Source organism: Astyanax mexicanus, chromosome 18, assembly GCF_023375975.1.
Source record: "Astyanax mexicanus isolate ESR-SI-001 chromosome 18, AstMex3_surface, whole genome shotgun sequence".
NCBI classification, from domain to species: domain Eukaryota; kingdom Metazoa; phylum Chordata; class Actinopteri; order Characiformes; family Acestrorhamphidae; genus Astyanax; species Astyanax mexicanus.
The window spans coordinates 5,449,298-5,470,594 of record NC_064425.1 but is presented as its reverse complement, the minus strand read 5'-3'; the positions used below and the strand labels follow the sequence as shown (position 1 = coordinate 5,470,594).

The window sequence follows — 21,297 nt, the reverse complement described above, 5'->3', positions numbered from 1 at the left end:
AAAATAATGCAAATAAAACAAGATCAGAAATCAATATTTGGTGGAATAACCCTGTTTTTTAATCACAGTTTTCATGCATCTTGGCATCATGTTCTCCTCCACCAGTCTTACACACTGATAACTTTAACTTTACTCCTGGTGCAAAAATTTAAGCAGTTCAGTTTGGTGGTTTGATGGTTTGTGATCATCCATCTTCCTCTTGATTATATTCCAGAGGTTTTCAATTTGGTTAAATCAAAGAAACTCATCATTTTTTAGTGGTCTCTCAATTTTTTTATGTTAGTTTGTACACTGCCTGGCCAAAAACAAAGTCGAACCAAAAAAGAAAAAAAGTTCACACACTCTAATACTTGGTTGGACCGCCTTTAGCTTTGATTGCAGCACACATTCACTGTGGCATTGTTTCAATAAGCTTCTGCAATGTTACAAGATTAATTACAATCCAGTGTTGCATTAATTTATACATTTTTCAGCAAGATCTTGCAGCAGCATTGATGATGGTAGAGTCTGACCACTGCACAAAGCAGCTCTTCTCCATCCAGCACATCCCAAAGATTCTCAATGAGGTTAAGATCTGGACTCTGTGGTGAACTCTCTCTCAATCCATGTGTGAAAATGATGATCTCATGCTTCCTAAAACACTCTTTCACAATTCCAGCACCATGAATGCTGGTATTGTTATCTTAGAATATGGTCGTGTTCATCAGGGAAGAAAAAATCCATTGATTTTTGAGGCTTGGGAAAACAAGTCATCAGACAAACCTTAGACCCACCACAAACTGCCACCACTTTTTACCCAACTGCAGTGGCAGCAGATCTTTTCAGAAACATGTGAACACTGGACATGTTGATGAAACTTAGTAATCATAAACTAACTGCAGAAGAATTATCACAATAATGAAGCAAAATCCCCTTCCACCAGTCTAAGTGTGTGACTAGACTATACACTTTAATCACTGGCAGTGGTTTGCAAGGTAAAAGCGAGGGGTATTTTAGTGTTACAGTATAAAATCACAACATATTGTAATATTTATTTTTGGATTTTTGCTTTTTTGTAATACAAAAAGTATTTTTATACAATCCAGGTTACAGTGGCACATCATATAAAACCATGGCAATCAGCTACATCTAAAATCATATTTCACATCAGATTTAAAATGTCTTACAGATACGTACAATGCATTTTTACACCATAGTGGATTTACATTCACACTTGTGTATGCACACACACACACACACACACACAGCATACTCATTCACTTTAACACACTATTCAAGATGTATGGATCATGCACCCTGAAAAGATCAAGAACAACACGCAACATAACAAGCTGAGGTAATAAACGAAACACTTAAGATTCACCACTGTAGAGACTAAAGTATGGAACATGAAATGTGTAATTAAACAATGGTCTGGTTGAAACAATGATCTGTGTGAAAAACGCTCCTCCAATAGCAATTTTCATATGTTTATTCCCATTTTCTTCCCAATTTACACGGCAAATTATCCAACCTACTCATTAGTACTCCCACCATCACTTGTGCTCCTCCGACACATGTGAAGTCAGACTCCGCCTCTTTTTGAACTGAGTAGCATCACAGTGCGTTCGGAAGAAAACGCAGCAACCCGGTTCTGATACATCAGCTCACAGACGCAGCCTTGTGCTAAGCAACATCACCCTAGAAGTGATGAGGGTAAAGAACGCCTTCTACTGTACCCACCCAGAGAGAGCAAAGCCAAATGTGCTCTCTCAGGGCTCTGGCAGCTGATGGCAAGCTGCATGACCAGGATTTGAACCAGTGATCTCCTGATCATAGTGGCCTCGCTTTAAACCGCTGGACCACTCATAGCAAATTTACTGAATTTTAGAGAATTTGTGCAGTGTTCTGAGTTCAGACACAGTAAGCTCGAGGCAGTGGTGAGCAGGAGAGTGTGCGGGTCATTTGAAGTTGGGGTTGCGGACTGCAGTTAAGGTGGACGGACTGGATCTCCGGAGCAGCCTGATGGAGAGGAGGAAGAAGCCCAGGCTCAAGACGCCCAGCACTACCACTCCCGACACCAGAGCGCTGGTCACTGTGTCCAGCCGTGGAGAACGATCATTCCCTGCAGCTGAGAGAGAGAGATAGACTTTTACACCAGAAAATTTGAACCAAAGTCTAAACAAAATTTTATGTTTTTGTAAGATTGTATATACAGTATTTGATCCAGTAAGTTTCGGTTTCACACTGCAGTTTAATAAGCGAGTAAAGAGTAAAGAACTTTGTTCCTTTTGTCCTGACATTTGTATGCGGGCTGAGTCTCCCTATGCTTGATAATCATCAGTTTGGCAAGTTTCCAGGTGTTATTTTTTGCACTATAAGGCACACTTAAAATCCCTTAATTTTCCCAAAAAACTGTCAGTGGGCCTTATAATCCAGTGCACTTTATGTATGACTTATGAATTTTACCAGTCAGGTATTAAGGAGCAGTAAAGCCACTCCACTGAAGTATAGCTTTATACAGGAGTTTCAGTTTAGTTCTCCAGTAGTGTTAGTATTAGCCAATAACAACGCTAAGTGCAGGCACTTAGCACTCTTTTGCCGTTCAAAGGCGAGTATTATCAGACTGTAGCCTGCTGTAACCCCGGCTAACACTACTGGAGCAGCATTAGCATTACCCGCTAAGCACACTAAGCGCTAGCTCTTTCGCTGTTCAGAGATGGGTATTATTTCCAAATTTTGATTCGGACTGTGGTGCTATTTTGCTTTAAACTGAAATTTCAAAGGTCCAAAGTGACTGAACATAAAAGATCCTATATGTTTGATTTTTTACCTCTTGCTTTTTCCACTATGCTTGTGTGGGTTTATGTACCTTTTTCCTAATCATTTTCCAGCCTCTTTTTTCATTTATCATTAAAACAGTCTGTGTTTAGTACTGTGCCATTACGATGCATATTTGGAAAGTGATTGTGTTTCATTTGGCTTTTAAAAATCCAGATTTGTTTTTAGCAAATACCTGTTTTAATACACAGGGCCTTACAAAAATATTATATTAAACATTTAGGAATTTAAGAACATGAATTTGTACATAATGCCTCTGTTTTCACATGATTAACTGGACATTTTTTATTTTATTCAAGTCATTGGCAGCTTTGCAAATAGCTCTAATTCTACAAAAAGTCAAAAAGATAAAAAGAGGCTCTTACCAAGCTGTGAGTTGCTGGTTGGAGTTTCATCTAGAAAGAAGAATAAATATAAGTGGTTATTGTATGACAAGGTATATTATCATTCTACTGACAATCCACAGCTATGAATAATAGTTCTCACCCCCCCTGGTGATTATAGGGCCTGCAGTTATCACAGCATCTCCAGCAGAGGGAACAGGACTCTCATCCCTTTTTCTCCTTTTCCCACAGATCTGAATCAAATTAGCATTAAACACATTAGTACTACATTGGATATGAATCTGTTGACAATATAGGATTTTAATGAATTCATTTGACGTTTTTTTAGGGACAGAATCTTCATGTTTTATTAACCATTACTCAAAATAATTTGTATATAATGAAAAATATGCATACTTTAGTTCAATAACTTTAGTTCAGTTAGGTGTCTAGCTTTTTGGCAAATACACAAGGACAGTCCACAAGGTCAGAAATTTGGAAGGCCATGATTCATGCATTGCACAATCACCACTGATTATGTGTTTCTTTTATTGAAAACTTCTGAAAACCTCTGGAATATAATCAAGAGGAAGCTGGATGATCACAAGCCATCAAACCACCAAACTGAACTGCTTGATTTTTTGCACCAGGAGTAAAGCAGCATAAAGTTATCCAAAAGCAGTGTGTAAGACTGGTGGAGGAGAACATGATTAAAACCAGGGTTGTTCCACCAAATATTGATTTCTGAACTCCTGAAACTTTATGAATATGAACTTGTTTTCTTTGCATTATTTGAGGTCTGAAAGCTCTGCATCATTTTTGTTATTTTAGCCATTTCTCATTTTCTGCAAAAAATCTCTAAATGACTATATTTTTGGGGGGAATTTGAGAGAAATATTGTCTGTAGTTTATAGAATAAAACAATGTTAAATTTTCCAGAGCTGTGAATGCTTATATTAAGCAAATATATTTTCCAATGGGGTAATCATATTTGTCTTAGTAATGTCCCTTAAAATAAGTCCCCACATGAGTGTAGTAAGATCTAAATCAAGTTTTTTTTCAGTAAAATTTTCTTAAGCTACTCAGGGCCTGTGCAATAATGTGTAGACAGCTCTGGAAAAAATAAGAGAGCACTTAAAAATGATGGGTTTCTTTGATTATACCAAATTGAAAACCTCTGGAATATAATCAAGAAGAAGATGGATGATCACAAACCATCAAACCAAACTGAACTGCTTGAATTTTTGCACCAGGAGTAAAGGCATAAAGTTATCCAAAAGCAGTGTGTAAGACTGGTGGAGGAGAACATGCCAAGATGCATGAAAAGTGAAAACTGTGATTAAAAACTGGGGTTATTCCACCAAAATTTGTCCATACGTCCATCCATAACTATGTTTATGGGTAGACGTTTGCAAATTTATGACTAGTACCGTATACTGATAAATGATTTAGGTCTATTTACCGGCATCAGCATGGCACAGTCGTCAACCCGGCACAGCTTTGTGACACAGTGCAGAAAGACAGTGGACATTTTCTGGTTTTTGTGTTTCACAAAGCGAAAAACCTCAAATGCAAATCGGCCCATTTGGCTCTTCCCGTTCTCAAAAATGGTCGTCTGCGGGTCTTTGTGACATCTGTTTAGAAAACAGCAAGATTAGACCATAAATTAGAACATGGTCAATGCAAGAGTGATCTCTAAGCTCACATTACATCACACACACACACACACGCACGCACACACACACACAGACAGATAAAACGCTCTGCAAAAGGCCATTGTGAAAGATTTGTATGGCGAGTGGTCAGTTGAGCGGATAATGAGCTCTCCGTTGGTTAATGTGCACCATTTAACGCATCATTTTAGAGCTGGTGAAATTACCCGAAGAAAAGGTCATAGCGTATCTCGTCTTTGGGATTCCCAGAGGGAGTGGTGAAACAGTAATCCATCAAGATATTCCACCTGCAGAGAGGGAAACAACCATTTATAATACGGATGGCTATCACAGCTCTGAGCTAAAAGATAAAAGTAATCAGTATATTAAGACCTGAACTCTTGCATGGCATACATTTTTTTTTTTCGCTTTTTGGGCTAATCGGTACCTGATGTGTAAAAACAAAGAATTATTTTACATGATGTAGTTTCTGAAAAAAATCTGGAAAAAAATAAGAGACCACTTAAAAATGATGAGTTTCTTTGGAATATAATCAAGAGGAAGATGGATGATCACAAGCCGTCAAACCAAACTGAACTGCTTGAATTTTTGCACCAGGAGTAAAGCAGCATAAAGTTATCCAAAAGCAGTGTGTAAGACTGGTGGAGGAGAACATGATGCCAAGATGCAAGAAACTGTGATTAAAAAACAGGGTTTATTCCACCAAATATTGATTTCTGAACTCTTAAAACTTTATGAATATGAACTTGTTTTCTTTGCATTATTTAAGATCTGAAAGCTCTGCTTTTTCTGTTATTTCAGCCATTTCTTATTTTCTGCAAATTTGGAAATTTGGGAGAAATGTTGTCTGTAGTTTATAGAAAAAAACAACAATGTTCATTTTACTCAAACATAAACCTATAAATAGCAAAATTTATACAAGCAACTGATTCAGAAACTGAAGTGGTCTCTTATTTTTTTCCAGAGTTGTATATAAAAACAAATTAAATGAAATATTAAAGACAAATATCAGAAGATAAAATATCTTGTCTGCAGTGAAATAAAAATAAATAAAAAAGTAAATGTAAGAAACATCTAATTCTAATTTCATGTCTATTCTTTTCTGATTTGGGCTTCTAATATACAGCACATATTTCAACTTCATAGTTCATGGCATTTCATTTTATTCATTTTACAAAAACGAAACAGCTGAGTGGAATTTACTACATCTCAGCTGTAACTTCTAGCTCTACTCTAAGTAGGTCACAGCTATTGTTTATTTATCAGCGATTATAGAGCAGCTGAAATATCAGAACCAATGACGACATATTTTTATATCCAGCAGCCTAAAACAATTCCTCTCTGATATATAAATAATAAAAATAAAATACAAATAATACAGTACCTCCTGTCTAAGTTAGTGGCCCTAACTGCAGCAAAAACTCTGGTCTTCAGTGGGAGACCAGCCATGGGGACGGACAGCTGCTGGATGAAGGATGAGTCCTGCAAATATTCAACAAATACAGATTAATATATAATATGTGACAAATTCCATGAAACAATTCATTTAAATAAAGTGTTAATCTAATTTAATCTATTATTGTGAACAAAGAAAGATAAAGAACATTGCACTGACATGAAGGATATGTGGGTGTGGCCTACTGCATTAAATGTGGATGTGATTTCTGTTGAAGCTGAACAATTCTACACAGAATTAGGATAATGTTATTTCATTTTTTATCCTGTTTTTTTTTTAGTTAATGTAAAAGTTTGCATAGTTGTCAACAGGTAGGGGCTATGGATGTGCATGTGTGCGTAACAAGCATAGGTGTATGTGTGGCGGCTATGCAATTCACTGCTAAGATAGCAATTAACGTCTGACAGCTGACTATTGTCTACGTTTTTTGCAGTCAGTGATTTTCGTGGCCAAGATAGCAATATGCCAGAAATTTTCCTAAACACACCTCACTTTCAGACCACCGCCCTCCATCAGCACCATTGCTATTTTAACAGCACGTGCAAGACGTGAAAAAAGACAGTTGTATTAAAGAATGAAATATACTCACATTGAACAGAATCAAACTCAAGGTGCTTACAAAGGTACCATTGTTGTCTTTTACTGCTATAGCAGCAGAAGATCTTAAATAAAAGAAAAGAGAAAGACAGTTATTATTTTAAGGTGAATAGAGGTTTGAAATCTTTTCATAGCCACAAAGAACAGCCCTAAACCATAGTTCTATCCTCAGTATATTTCCTTCTTTAACTGGAAGGAACCATAAATAACTTATAATTAACTTTTATTTCAGTTTTAAGGCAGCTGCTAATCAATTCACGGTGATAACATTTATGGCATTTAGCTGACGCTCTTATCCAGAGCAACTTAAAAGGTTATTCCTTATAAGGTTGAGTTCTTATTACACAGGTGGGCTAATGTAGTGTTAGGAGTCTTGCCCAAGGACTCTTATTGGTGTAACACAACATTTTAGTCACCCAGAACAGGAATTGAACCCCAGTCCCCCATATGGTAGCTCACTGGCAGGCGAGGGTGTTATCCACTGCACCACACCAACCACCATTTTTAAATAAAAGTACAATATACACTACAGTGTACAGTATTGGTAACTTGCTAAACATAAAACTAAATTAAAGTTTTCCTGCTAAACAAAAGCAAATTTGTGCCCTATTAATTTCTATTTTACACTTGATGTTACTTTTCATTTCCGAGGATCAGACTTACGAAGCCAGCTGAGAGTTGTTGACCAGGTACTCCAGAGGATAACTGCAGCTGAATTTGTACTGCAGACCAGGCAGGTAGCTAATGACGGTCGGTGGGTCAGGGGTGTCGATATAGCCTGATATATGTCCGATCTGCACCAGGGATATATTTCCATAGGCATTGTTGCCCTGAGCTGAGGAAACCTATAAGGGGATACAGTATGTGATTATAACATGTAATGCAACACAAGTTTACAGGAATAGAAATAGATTTCTCACTGTACACTTAATAAAGAACACTGATACACCTACTCATTCAATTATCAATTATCTAAACAGGCAATCAATTTCATCAGTGCAATTAATAAAACATCACTCCATCTCTAATTCACCATTAGGGGTGTGCCATATCGTATCGTACACGATAATATCGTCAAAATGTTTAAATATCGTGAACGATATTATACCCTAAAATATCGTGCCATATCACCCATCCCATTTCCCATTATATATCTACTAGAGACAGATTATGTCTGTCCAGTATCATTTATTTTACTGTAATCCTGGATATATGGAGATATTTGGAGAACATTATTATTATCATCATGACATTCTGGATCATCGACTTCTGTTACAAATCTGATAAAATTCTTGTATTTTTTAATATCTCACTTAGGGGTGTGCAGTATTATATTGTATGTAATAATAAAATATATAATTTCTTGCAGTGTATAGTGTATTTTTGAAATACTTTTTGTTAAGTGTTTTGTCATATCGCCTAAAGTACCATTATCGCGAAAATACCATGAAATATCACAATATTATTTTAGGGCCATATCGCCCACCCCTATTCACCATCAGTGAGAACTCTTTCTTACTGGGGCTACCTACCCTTGGGTATTCAGTTATTTACAATCCCAATTATCCAACCCACTCATTAGGACTCCCCCTATCACTAGTGATGCCCCAACACCAGGAGGATGAAGACTAACACACACCTCCTCCGATACAGTTCAAAAAGGGTGACTCCGCCTCTTTTCAAACTGCTGCTGATGCAGTATTGCCAAGTAGCATCACAGCACTAACGCTCGGAGGAAAGCACAGCGACTCGGTTCTGATACATCAGCTCACAGACGAAAAACAAAAGCTTGTTGTCAGTCCTGCCGCTGACTTTCTACCTGCTACACACTAGTGCTCTCAATATAGACTTCATTTCCCAGGATGCACCTGTGACTAACCTCCTGGACATGCCGCCTCACCTGACCTTTCTGATTGCCATTTCCTGTCTTCCCTTGTATAAATCCCCCCGTTTCAGTTTCTCTTTGCTGAGTATTGCACCTTTATCCCTTGCTCTTCTACTCTGCGTGTCTTTTGTGTTTTTGCAATTTTGTTCCGATCTTGTTTTGTTATTTTGACTGCTCTTTTGCCCTGCCCTTCTGTCTATACAGTGTATGACATTTTTTGCCTATTCTCTCTGATATGTTGTATCTTGCTCCCCCTTTTTTGATATTTAACATGCCTGTCCCACTTAACTCTAGTAAATGGAAACATTTAAATAATAAACTTTGTGTAAATTATTACAGTCTTATACTAAACCAATGCATATTAATCTAATGCCTAGCATATTATTTTGAACCACACAACAGTATAAGATGTTTCTGTGCTAAGCATAAGCACTCCACTTAGCATTCTGCAGCAGTGGGTGTCTCACCACCAGCGTGTTGCCGCAGGCCTCCAGCGTGCTGAGGCTGATGCTGAACAGCACCGCCGTGGGGAAGGTGTTGTTGTTGATGAAACCCCGACAGTGTACATCTGCATGACGCCCGTTCAGGGCCAAGTCAGCAATAGTGTAGCCGGAGTAGAGCACGGGGCAGAAGTTGATCTTCAGGGTGATGGTCTGCACCCCACAGTACACACTGATATCCCGCTCTCCTTCAGGAAAACAGAAGAATCTATTAGGTGATATACCATGTAAAATAATTTCAGATTTACACCAAATTCTTAAATCAATGGAGCCACAAAACTCCCTGCAAATTAAAGGTGAAACATGATAAAAAGTATTTGGTAACACTTTACTTGGATGGTCCATTTGATGGCCTCGTTAATGCTCAACTGACATTCAACTGACATTCAACTGACATTCAACTGACATTCAACTAACATTCAACTGCATGTCTATTAAATGCAATTGAACTGAAAAGTGAAAGTAAATGATTCTCTATTGAATATAACCCAACATTCAACTCTAATCCAAACGCTTATCTTAATATTTAAGGATTGGGTTTAGGGTTAGATTTTAAGCTTAGGTTAAGATTAGGGTTAGGGTTAGGTGTAGGGTTAGATTTTAGGGTTGATTAAGGGTTAAGGTTAGGGTTAGGTGTAGGGTTAGATTTTAGGGTTGATTAAGGGTTAAGGTTAGGGTTAGGTGTAGGGTTTGATTTTATGGTTGATTAAGGGTTAAGGTTAGGGTTAGGTGTAGGGTTTGATTTTATGGTTGATTAAGGGTTAAGGTTAGGGTTAAGGTTACGGTTAGGTTCTATTTTGAATCATTTACATTCAACATAGGGTTAAGTTAAATTTAATGGACATTCAATTCAGTGTTAGTTGAATGTCAGTTGAGCATCAACAAGGCCATAAAATGGACCATCCAAGTAAAGTGTTACCAAGTATTTACCTTTGATGAATAGCACACCTCCGTTCTCCCACAGAGCTCCCAGATCCAGAAATTTTAACAGTTTGTCCAAAACACCCTTCAGACTGGGTGATACGGGACATAATTTGCCCCAATAAATCACTTTTTACACCGTTGTCCAGCTCAAAGTAGCTCCACACCTCCTTGCTAGAATCCGGAGAGCCCTGACATTTAAACGAGGCATTAATAACTTAAAAAGTGCACAAGAAGCTTATTAAACACCACTGTTTACATCCCATAACGCTAGCTTCAGCTCTAAACGCCTCCATATTTGTACTAAAAATAACATAATTTGCCCCGTGTCACCAGTCTGAAGGGCGTTTGGACAAACTGTTAAAATTTCTGGATCTCTGAACGCTGTAAGAGAACGGAGGTGTGCTATTCATCAAAGGGAAGTACTTTTTATCATGTTTTACTACAACAAAAGTCCATTTTACACCAGGGTCCCCTTTGAGTTCTCAATAGAAAACTAAAAAGATACGTTTTAAATGTCATTTAACAACTAAAGAGAACTGGAGAGAATTGAAATGGAAGCTAATTGCTAGATATTTTGTGTGGAGAAACAGACTCAAGCTTTGTTCATACATTCTGGTCCTGTGTAAATCTTAAAAAGTATTGGGAGGATATCTATGATGGCCTTTAGTAAGTTTTTGGTGTTCCTGTTCATAAAGAGCCATTAGTTGTTCGGAGCTGTCCCTCAGGGGGTTGACAATAGGTACCAAATCTATGTCCTTTAAGTTTTAAGTTATATCTAATTTAGGTGTATATGACTGTTAATGAAATTGGTGATTAATTATATGTTAACATTTATAAGGCCTGATTGTAAAATAACTATAAAATAGTGAATATTACTTGATCTTCAAAAAGCAATACGTTCAAAAAAAGGAAAGCAGTAGAACAGAAAAGGAGAAATACAAAAAGAGAGGTGAAAATGTTCTGTCCATATTTTATTAAACATTTTTCATTCATCATTTTACAAATACACTATATTGCCAAAATTATCTTTCACCAATTCAAGTAATTGAACTCAGGTTTACTAAATATTCCACAGCCAACTGTCAGTGATATTATAACACAGTGGAAGAGACTGAGAACGACAGCGACTCTGTGCTCTGTTAGTGTAAAATAATAGAGCGGGGTCAGCGGACGCAGAGGAGCATAGTGCACAGAGTTCACCAACTTTCTGCAGAGTCACTACAGAATCACTACGCACCTCCAAACTTCATGTAGCTTCAGAGTTCATCACTACACACCTCCAAACTTCATGTAGCTTCAGAGTTCATCACTACACACCTCCAAACTTCATGTAGCTTCAGAGTTCATCACTACACACCTCCAAACTTCATGTAGCTTCAGAGTTCATCATCACTACACACCTCCAAACTTCATGTAGCTTCAGAGTTCATCATCACTACACACCTCCAAACTTCATGTAGCTTCAGAGTTCATCATCACTACACACCTCCAAACTTCATGTAGCTTCAGAGTTCATCACTTCACACCTCCAAACTTCATGTAGCTTCAGAGTTCATCACTACACACCTCCAAACTTTATGTAGCTTCAGAGTTCATCACTACACACCTCCAAACTTCATGTAGCTTCAGAGTTCATCACTACGCACCTCCAAACTTCATGTAGCTTCAGAGTTCATCATCACTACACACCTCCAAACTTTATGTAGCTTCAGAGTTCATCACTACACACCTCCAAACTTCATGTAGCTTCAGAGTTCATCACTACACACCTCCAAACTTTATGTAGCTTCAGAGTTCATCACTTCACACCTCCAAACTTCATGTAGCTTAAGAGTTCATCACTACACACCTCCAAACTTCATGTAGCTTCAGAGTTCATCACTACACACCTCCAAACTTCACATAGCTTCAGAGTTCATCGCTACACACCTCCAAACTTCATGTAGCTTCAGAGTTCATCACTACACACCTCCAAACTGCATGTGGCTTCAGAGTTCATCACTACACACCTCCAAACTTCATGTAGCTTCAGAGTTCATCATCACTACACACCTCCAAACTTCATGTAGCTTAAGAGTTCATCATCACTACACACCTCCAAACTTTATTTAGCTTCAGAGTTCATCACTTCACACCTCCAAACTTCATGTAGCTTCAGATTAGTTCATCATTACACATCTCCAAACTTCATGTAGCTTCAGAGTTCATCACTACACACCTCCAAACTTCATGTAACTTCAGAGTTCATCACTACACACCTCCAAACTTCATGTAGCTTCAGATTAGTTCATCACTACACACCTCCAAACTTCATGTAGCTTCAGAGTTCATCATCACTACACACCTCCAAACTTCATGTAGCTTCAGAGTTCATCATCACTACACACCTCCAAACTTCATGTGTAACATGTTTTAATGGTGTTTAGATGAACAAAATACCATGTAATGTGTATAATAATATATAATCTATCAATGCTAGCCCACAACTTTTATCACCAACCCTTCCCAACCAGCCATGTGCACACTATATGAATGGTTTCTTACTACCTCTTGGGATTTGAGGGCAAACCCCTATTATATATATATTTTTTTTTTATTAAAAAGAGAAATGAATGACAGTAACACCAGATTACCAACACCCTGGAGATTATTGAATCCTGCAATCCTGTACTTGCTAAGAACAATGATTGCCTTTCATTATAATCCTGCAGCCCCATGATTTAAAGCAGGGGTGTCCAAACTACGGCCTGCGGGCCATTTGTGGCCCGTTTCCTTTTTTGGAGCGGCCCGCGAGGTATTTTAAAAATACAATGAATGTTGGCCCGCTGTTAAGCAGGTTTTTATAATGTGAGATTCAAAGTTTGAATGCTAGGTGTCAGAAACGCGACAAAGAGTCGAAGAGGGTGCGCATTTCTAGCGCAGATAAAACGGGGCAAAAGAGTCTAAAAGCGGAGAGGGTGCGCATTTCTAGCGCCGAAAAACGGGCCAAAGAGTCTAAAAGTTGCCGTAATTAAGGAGTTTAATATTAAGAGACATCATGAAATGAAACATCAATTTGAAAAATCTTAGTTTACACAACACTGTCAAAGATAAAGATAGAAAGTCAAGTAAAATGGTGTGTAAATGAAATAATCATGAAAAAGGTATTATTTAAAGTGGTATATTTCATTGTTTTATTACAGAGTCTTTGGCCCGTGACTTCAAATATATTTCTCCTTCTGGCCCCCAACAAAAAAAGGTTTGGACACCTCTGATTTAAAGCAATACTAGTGCTAGATATAATAGTCTTCAGTAATCATCAGTGACACTGGTGCACTGATGCACTGTGGCTAGACCAATTAACATTTTAAGACCATTAATTCCACTAATATCATTATCATACAGTAGAAAAGAAATGCAATCACACCCTTTTAAAGAGCAATGTATTTTAAATTATTACGGGTATTCAGACACTGGAATATAAAATATTTATATCTCCTAAATAAATAAAACATAAATAAAACACAAGCACTGTCCGACTCATTTACATATAGTAAATTTACTCTAAACACTACAAATGGTTTTATCAAGGACAGTAAATATATTGAGGTCACGTCTAAAAACTGTGCAATAAAATGATAATGTAATTATCATGACAGGACTGCCTGTGGCTTTGGGTTTCTATTGGCTTAGCACTCCCACAAATAATGTATATCTCAAATAAACACTTGCAAAACAATTATAACACTCTCTGACAATCAGCCAAAACAATTATCTGATTCTTTATTTTTTTTGTTCTGGGGCTATAAGGCTAATGCATATATCTTCATCACTAATTAGCGTTGGGAAAACCATATACCCCACACTGGTAAGTAAATAAATAAATGAATAAATAAACAGCCTTGAGAAAAAAATGAGAGATAACATAAAAATGATAGATTTCGTTAATTCTACCAAATTGAAAACCTCTGGAATATAATCAAGAGAAAGATGAATGATCACAAGCCATCAAACCACCAAACTGAACTGCTTGAATTTTTGCACCAGGAGTAAAGGCATAAAGTTATCCAAAAGCAGTGTGTAAGACTGGTGGAGGAGAACATGATGCCAAGATGTATGAAAACTGTGATGAAAAACCAGGGTTATTCCACCAAATATTGATTTCTGAACTCTTAAAGCTTTATGAATATGAACTTGTTTTTTTTTTGCATTATTTGAGGTCTGAAAGCTCTGCATCTTTTTTGTTATTTCAGCCATTTCTCATTTTCTGCAAATTTGGAATTTGGGAGAAATGTTGTCCGTAGTTTATAGAATAAAACAACAGTGTTCATTTTACTCAAACATAAACCTTTAAATAGCAAAATCAGAGAAACTGATTCAGAAATTGAAGTGATCTCTTATTATTTTTTTTAGAGCAGTAAGTTGTGTACAATACTAAAAGAAATAGCCTATATATCAGCTTTGGATATTGGAGTCTGCTTACCTGGGAATCTGCTGTGGAAGGTTGGATCACAGTTATATCCATTGAACTGAGTAAAAGCCAATGGCACCCCATTGATTACAAGAAGAAGAATACATATTAGATCCATTTCAGCACCTGTAAGAAAGGTAAGCCTATTAAACCCCTCAAGCTCAAAAACATTACATTTTTCAGGCTTCAAAAGCTACTGAATCATTTATTGTGTTTGTTGGTCTTGGTTAATCAATGTCTAAAGACCAAAACATCACTTAAACAGCTAAAATCTATTATAAAGACTTGTTTTGGGAAAGAAAAAGAAGGGTATAGGTAAGACACTGAGCTGAAACTACCTACCCAGGTCCCCTTAAGCAGGTGAATCAGCAGATCCCCATGTGGTCTGACCCAGTGCACCCAAACCACTGGCTATCCTGCCATCTCCGATCCTGCAACCTGTACCACAGCTTCAACCAGGGTCAACACAAGGGGTCATTATCAGACCGCTGCAACAATACAGGCAACATGGGAAAATACAGCAAATCAGAGCGGTCTCAACAAATCTTTTCACAGGCCTGGAAACATGAGCAGCTCTGACCATTTCCCACTCGTATTATCATGGCCTGATCTGCCTCTGTCAACAGGCACTAATGCCTGCGCTCAGCGGGGGTCTGGATCAGGGAATTATGTTTTCATCGGCCACTGAAGCGACTATAGAAGCCATTCTCCAGCCCTTCTCCAGCAGGGGCTGATGGAAGAGTGAGCAGCTGGCTTTGACGCTTTGGGGGAACTGTCTGAGGAAAACTGTCAGCTAGAACTACAGGCCACCGATACACCGGAGGCTTAAAGCTAATTCTTTTTTATTATTAACCCGTTGTGCTTAGAAAGCATGAGAAGGATATAGAAAGTGTACAATGTTTCCAAGTGCCAAAAACTGGAGTGATTTTCAGTTTTTGCTATTTATAGGTATATGTTTGAGTAAAATTAACATTATTATTTTATTCTATAAACTTTGGACAATATTTCTCCCAAATTCCAAATAAAAATGAAAATGAGAAATGGCTGAAATAACAAAAAAAGATGCAGAGCTTTCAGACCTCAAATAAGGCAAAGGCAAAAGTTAATATTCATAAAGTTTTAGGAGATCCAAAATCAATATTTGGTGGAATAACCCTGTTTTTTAATCACAGTTTTTATGCATCTTGGCATCATGTTCTCCTCCACCAGTCTTACACACTGCTTTTGGATACCTTTATGCCTTTACTCCTGGTGCAAAAATTCAAGCAGATCAGTTTGGTTTGATGGCTTGTGATCATCCATCTTCCTCTTGATTATATTCCAGAGGTTTTCAATTTGGTAAAATCAAAGAAATTCATAATTTTTAAGTGGTCTCTTATTTTTTCCAGAGCTGTATATCTAAAGACCCCAGAACAACTGTTGCCAAGACACTAGTGAATGACTTAGGATGTTAGGATGTGTTGTCTCAAAAAAAAAAGACAGTGGCCCCTGTGGAGAAATTAATTGCAAGGTTGCATTACTGTCCAAGAAAAAACCCACTTCTGCAGAAAATAAATACATCTTCAAGTCAGACTGAAGTAAGCTAAGGACAACATGGAGAAAGACTGTGCATGCTGGAAGCAGTTCCTTTGATCAGATAAGACAAGACAAGAGCTTTTTAGCCATAGAGACACTGCTTTTGTTTGGAGGGCAAAACCCAAAGAACACACCCAAACTGTGAAACACGGTGGTGGGAGTATTATGTTGTGGGGAAGCTTAACTCTTTCAGCCCTGCATCCATTGCAATGCACAACAAGTTTATAAACCAATGAAACAGTAGCTTGGCCCTGCCCACTGCACTGCACTGCACTGAAAAAACTGTAGTACTGGAGCCACTGAGAAAAAGTAACAGCTAATTATTATTAATTTAATGTGATTTAAAACACTAACTCTTTAGGAAAGATTTATGAAATAAAAAGGTCAATATAAAATATTAAATATTATGCACAGGCATCCAATGCAATGGAAATATTTCAGTTATTGAAATTATTTGCTACAAAGATTTTCTTTTATGTTCATTACAGACAGAAAACAGCATTTTTACATTTTTGCTCCATCACTAAAAATAATTCAGGTCTGAAAGGGTTAGGTGTATCTGAACCTTGAAATCTCATTAAAGCAGCACTAGGTAGGATTTCCTTGATTTTTTTTATCTTTTTAAAGAAGTAAAATTACAGCTTGAAACTCACTGCAGCGCTGCATTGAGGTGTAATATGAGGAATAGCGGTGCTCTCGTGTCTGTGCTGGAGCTCCTCTGAGCTCACACCAGACTCTGTAAGTTTTCCGAGGCGGCCGCGACCAACGCTCGCGAGAACTGCGACCTGCTTTCCGACCTTTAGTTCTAACAGTTCTACAAGGACTACTGGTTCATTCTTTATAAACTAACATACAGACACTCTGGCAGAAGCTGGAAAGAGACCAAATATGTCTGTGAAAGCCAGAAAACGAGAAAGAGAAACTAATCCGCCTGAAACATTTATTACACTCTGTTACTGTAGGGGGAGCCCACAAGCACAAAATCTCAATCCTACCTAGTGGAGCTTTAAGGTGTAAGAAATCATGAAGAAAAATGATATGTGAAGATTTTGAAAAGAAAACCTTAAGCAGACAACAGCAAAACCTGGTCTGGGTCTCCATCTTCTCTTCCAACATGGCAATGACCCAAAACACACATCTCTCTTGGTGAAGAACCTCCTCCAGAAGATCAAAATCATTATTATTGACTGGCCTGCACAAAGTCCTGACTTGAACTCTGTTGAAAATCTGTGGGGTGACCTGAAGAAGAAGGTTCATGTCAGAAGCAGGAGAGATTTTGGCTGAGATTCTGTGATCAGAGAAGATCAGAGAAGATGAGAGACTTGTTGAAAACTACAGAAAATAACTTCAGGCTGTTATCCAGTAAAAAGCATACACAAATGACTTTTAGCACCAGGGAGGCTAATCATTTTGATCGTAGTAGTTTTGTATATTTTTTGTGAAATAATTTAATTATTAAAGAAACATGATGTAATCATTTTAATTTTTGGAAACATTTTGCTCTATTTAACACTTGGGAAATACGTTTAAAGCTCTCATTCCGCTAAAATCTTGATCTCTCCAAGTTGTATATGACGCTGCATATAAAACTCTTTCTCAGCCTCCACTGTCTGCAGTGGCTAGAAAAAGAAAATCCTCAGACATAAGAGTTGATCAGAGAGACCTTAGGGTGTCCACAACAACCAGTGACTTCATGGCCTCACCCACCTCCGCTCTGGCCCGCCCACAGACAGCGTTGAATCCGGGTTACGGCATTAGGAGCTATAGCAAAGGAGGAGCCAACCGCTCTATTTACAGCTTCTGTTTACAGAGCTAGTTAGCGTTAGCTATCTTGTGTAAGTAACTGTAGGTTTAAATCGGATCTCCGGTTGATTCCGCGTTTCACCGAGATCCTAAATATACACTAGGGAAGCACGTTTGAAGGTAGCACAAATCGACAGAACACCAGTTCTCTGTTGCAGTGCTGTTAGCCAATCAGAGTCGATATATTTGCATGTGTGAATATTCATGAGCAAGAGCCAAAACCTGTCTTTCTTCAGAGACCAGTAATTCAGTGATCTAAAGCAGGGCTAAATAGAAACACATGAGCACTTTTTTTCTCAAAAAACGGCTCACATGACATTCATTCATACTAGAGACCACAACTAGACATTTTTAAATGAATGAAAAAACGATGGAATGAGAATGGATTTTCCTTGGGGGTGGCCTCACACATAATTGTGTCCTTGATGTATACAATATAATATACTGTATGTGGGATATAATCCTAAAAAGCACAACAAATACCATTCTTATTAATGTGGAACTGAATTGCACTAGCTAGTTGATCCTCCCTGCGCACAGTATTAAATGAAACATTTATCTTTTACCACAGTTTGCCGGTTCTTTTACCTGTGAGACGACCTACTTCAGCTCAGGGGGCCGTGCATCCTAATCACTCCCCAGGGGTTACACGACACTTGTGCTTCTGGTGATCTTCTACTACTGTATGTGCTCTTTATGCTCATAGACACACTGCCCTTCACAGTTATTGGCACCGTTGGTTAAGACGAGGTAGAAAAAGGAAACAAAGCTCTGCAGAATGTTTTTGTTGTTTGACTACGAAAAACAGAATTTTACAATTAAATAAAATAACGAGAAAAGTGTATTTCCTGAAGAAAACACAGGATAATTGTGCAGCTAAAGTTGCTCCCACTCTTCCCTATGGTGGTTTCTATGGTGTTGCTAAGTGGTTGCTAGGCGGTCCATCCATGCATCCATCCACTGTCAATACCTGTTTTATCCATCAGGGCCTATAACAGCCAGCATCGGGCGGAAGGCAGTATACACCCTGGATAGACCGCCAATCGGTTGCTAAGGAGTTGCTATGGTGTCTGTGGGGGTTTCTATTGTGTTGCTAAGTGGGTGCTAAGGTGGCTGCTTAGTTGTTAATAAGGTGGTTGCTATGGTGTCTGTCTGTGGTGGTTGCTAAGTGGTTGCTATGATATCCATGGTAGTTGCTTAGGTGTTGCTAAGCAATTGCTAAGATAATTGCTAAGGTGTTGACCAGTGGCTGCTATGGTGTTGCTATGGTGTCTGTAGGGGTTGTTGTGATGTTGCTAAGTGGTTGCGAAGGTGTTGACCAGTGGTTGCCTAGGTGTTGCTATGGTGTCTGTGGTGGTTGCTAAGGTGTTGCTAAGCGGTTGCTAAGATAATTGCTGAGGTGTTGACCAGTGGTCGCTAAGGTGTTGCAATGGTATCTGTGGAGGTTGTTATGGTGTTGCTAAGTGATTGCTAGGCAGTTGCTAAGGTGATTGCTAAGGTGTTGCTCGGTGGTTACCTATATGTTGCTATGTTGTCTTTGGTGGTTGCTATAGTGTCTGTGTTGGTTGCTTAGGTATTGCTAAGTGGTTGCTAAAATAATTGCTAAAGTGTTGACCAGTGGTTGCTTAGGTGTTGCTATGGTGTCTGTGGTGATTGCTAAGGTGTTGCTAAGCGCTTACTAGGTGGTTGCTAAGATGTTGCTATGGTATCCAAGAATAATTATTGGAAAAACATTTATCTCCAAAATCAGTGCTCCTCACTTTCTTTGCTAATTCCACTGGTTTTCAATGCAGTTAAAGTCTTAAAGTCTGAAAGATCCATGATATTCATTGCAAAACCTTAATCCGTGGTAAATGACGCATTTTTATGAGGATCTAGAGTTATGTTTTGAGATTTTGCCCCCCTCCTGGAAGATTAACTGTAATGTATTATTAGACGCAGAGAGATTTTGGTATACAGTCTTTTGTTATTTGAGATATCTTGTGGTCTAATGTGTTTGTCAGGGTTTTTGGAAGACAAAGATTCCCACATCCACAGATCCACTACCACTAATTTATTTTATTTTATTAATTCCATTTTGCTCAAATTATTTAGAAGATACTTTTGAAAATGTAAGGACTTAAGGAAGAAGAAAAGTAAAAGAACTGGAGAACTTCAAACATCTTCAAACATTTAAAAAGCTTATTAAAACATGCAAGACCTGACAGGACACTATATCCACCAACCAAGAATCATCAAAACTCATCTCTTGCTGAGAATAATAAATATTTGATCAAAGCAAAAGGCTGAAGCTGCTGGTGATCTGGTCACAAATGTATGACTGCTCCAGTTTAGAACTCAAAAAACTCAAAAACAGAAAATGCTTCAACTTCTAAGACTGAATTTGGAGGAGTGGAGAAATCTCCTTTGCTTATTTCTTCAAAAACAGCTAAAGTTTGTGTCCTAAAAAATTTAAGCTACCCAAAGCAAAGGTATCAATCTTTCAAAACCTCTTTTTGATGGTGCTCATTTACTATTACAATCAAAAACTGTGCAATGTTCACATTTTACTCAACTTAAACCAAGCTGTCATCTTGCAATGGAATGCCACTGTAGATCTATGGTACACCATATTTCCAAAAGTCTGTTGACACCCCCTCTAATGAAGGTGTTTAGGTATTTAGCTACTTTGAGCTGCACCCTATTGCTGACACAGATACACAAATGTACACAAACACACCTTGTTCATTCCCTGTAGAGCAATATTACCAATAAACCGTACATTTCTCAATGTAAAGCACTGTTAAAATCCTTTAATTTTCCCAAAAATGGTCAGTGCACCTTATAATCCAGTGCACCTTATGAATGAATTTAACCAGTCAGGTATTAAGGAGCAGTAAAGCCACTTTTCTGAAGTACAGAGTTATACAGGAGTTTCAGTTTAGTTCTAGTTTTAGTACCGAGACTGGAGCAGTATTAGTATTAGTCACTAACCACAGTGCTAAGCGTTATTTTTTTCACCGCTCAGTGGCAAGTATTATCTGCCTGTACTCTGCCTCTAACCCTGGCTAGCACTGCTGGAGCAGCATTAGCATTAGCTGCCAACCGTGCTAAGTGCAAGTATTTTTGCCGTTTAGAGGTACGTTTTATCGGTCTGTAGCCTGCTGTTACCCCTGGCTAGCACTGCTGGAGCAGCATTAGCATTAGCTGCTAACCACAGTGCTAAGCGCTAGTTTTTTTACCATTCAGAGGTTTAGGTCTGCCTATAGCCTGCTGCTAACCCTGGCTAGCACTGCTGGAGCAGCATTAGCA

At 38.2% G+C, this 21,297-nt stretch overlaps 1 protein-coding gene and 1 long non-coding RNA gene across 2 annotated transcripts; both read right to left on the bottom strand.

Moving 5' to 3' along the window:
* Positions 1-1,130: 1,130 nt before the first annotated feature.
* Positions 1,131-14,747, bottom strand: zpld1b (zona pellucida-like domain containing 1b). The gene is made up of 10 exons (XM_022677697.2): positions 14,641-14,747; positions 9,222-9,442; positions 7,533-7,714; positions 6,862-6,934; positions 6,201-6,298; positions 5,023-5,103; positions 4,606-4,777; positions 3,307-3,397; positions 3,186-3,215; positions 1,131-2,104 (listed from the first exon to the last, which is right to left on the bottom strand). The coding sequence occupies exons 1-10, from the start codon at positions 14,744-14,746 to the stop codon at positions 1,941-1,943; spliced, it is 1,218 nt and encodes a 405-aa protein (XP_022533418.1). The 5' UTR covers position 14,747; the 3' UTR covers positions 1,131-1,940.
* Positions 11,346-12,575, bottom strand: LOC125782653 (uncharacterized). Its single transcript, XR_007425373.1, has 4 exons — positions 12,480-12,575; positions 12,028-12,230; positions 11,825-11,947; positions 11,346-11,664 (listed from the first exon to the last, which is right to left on the bottom strand). It is a non-coding gene; the product is annotated as an uncharacterized LOC125782653 (long non-coding RNA).
* Positions 14,748-21,297: the final 6,550 nt, after the last annotated feature.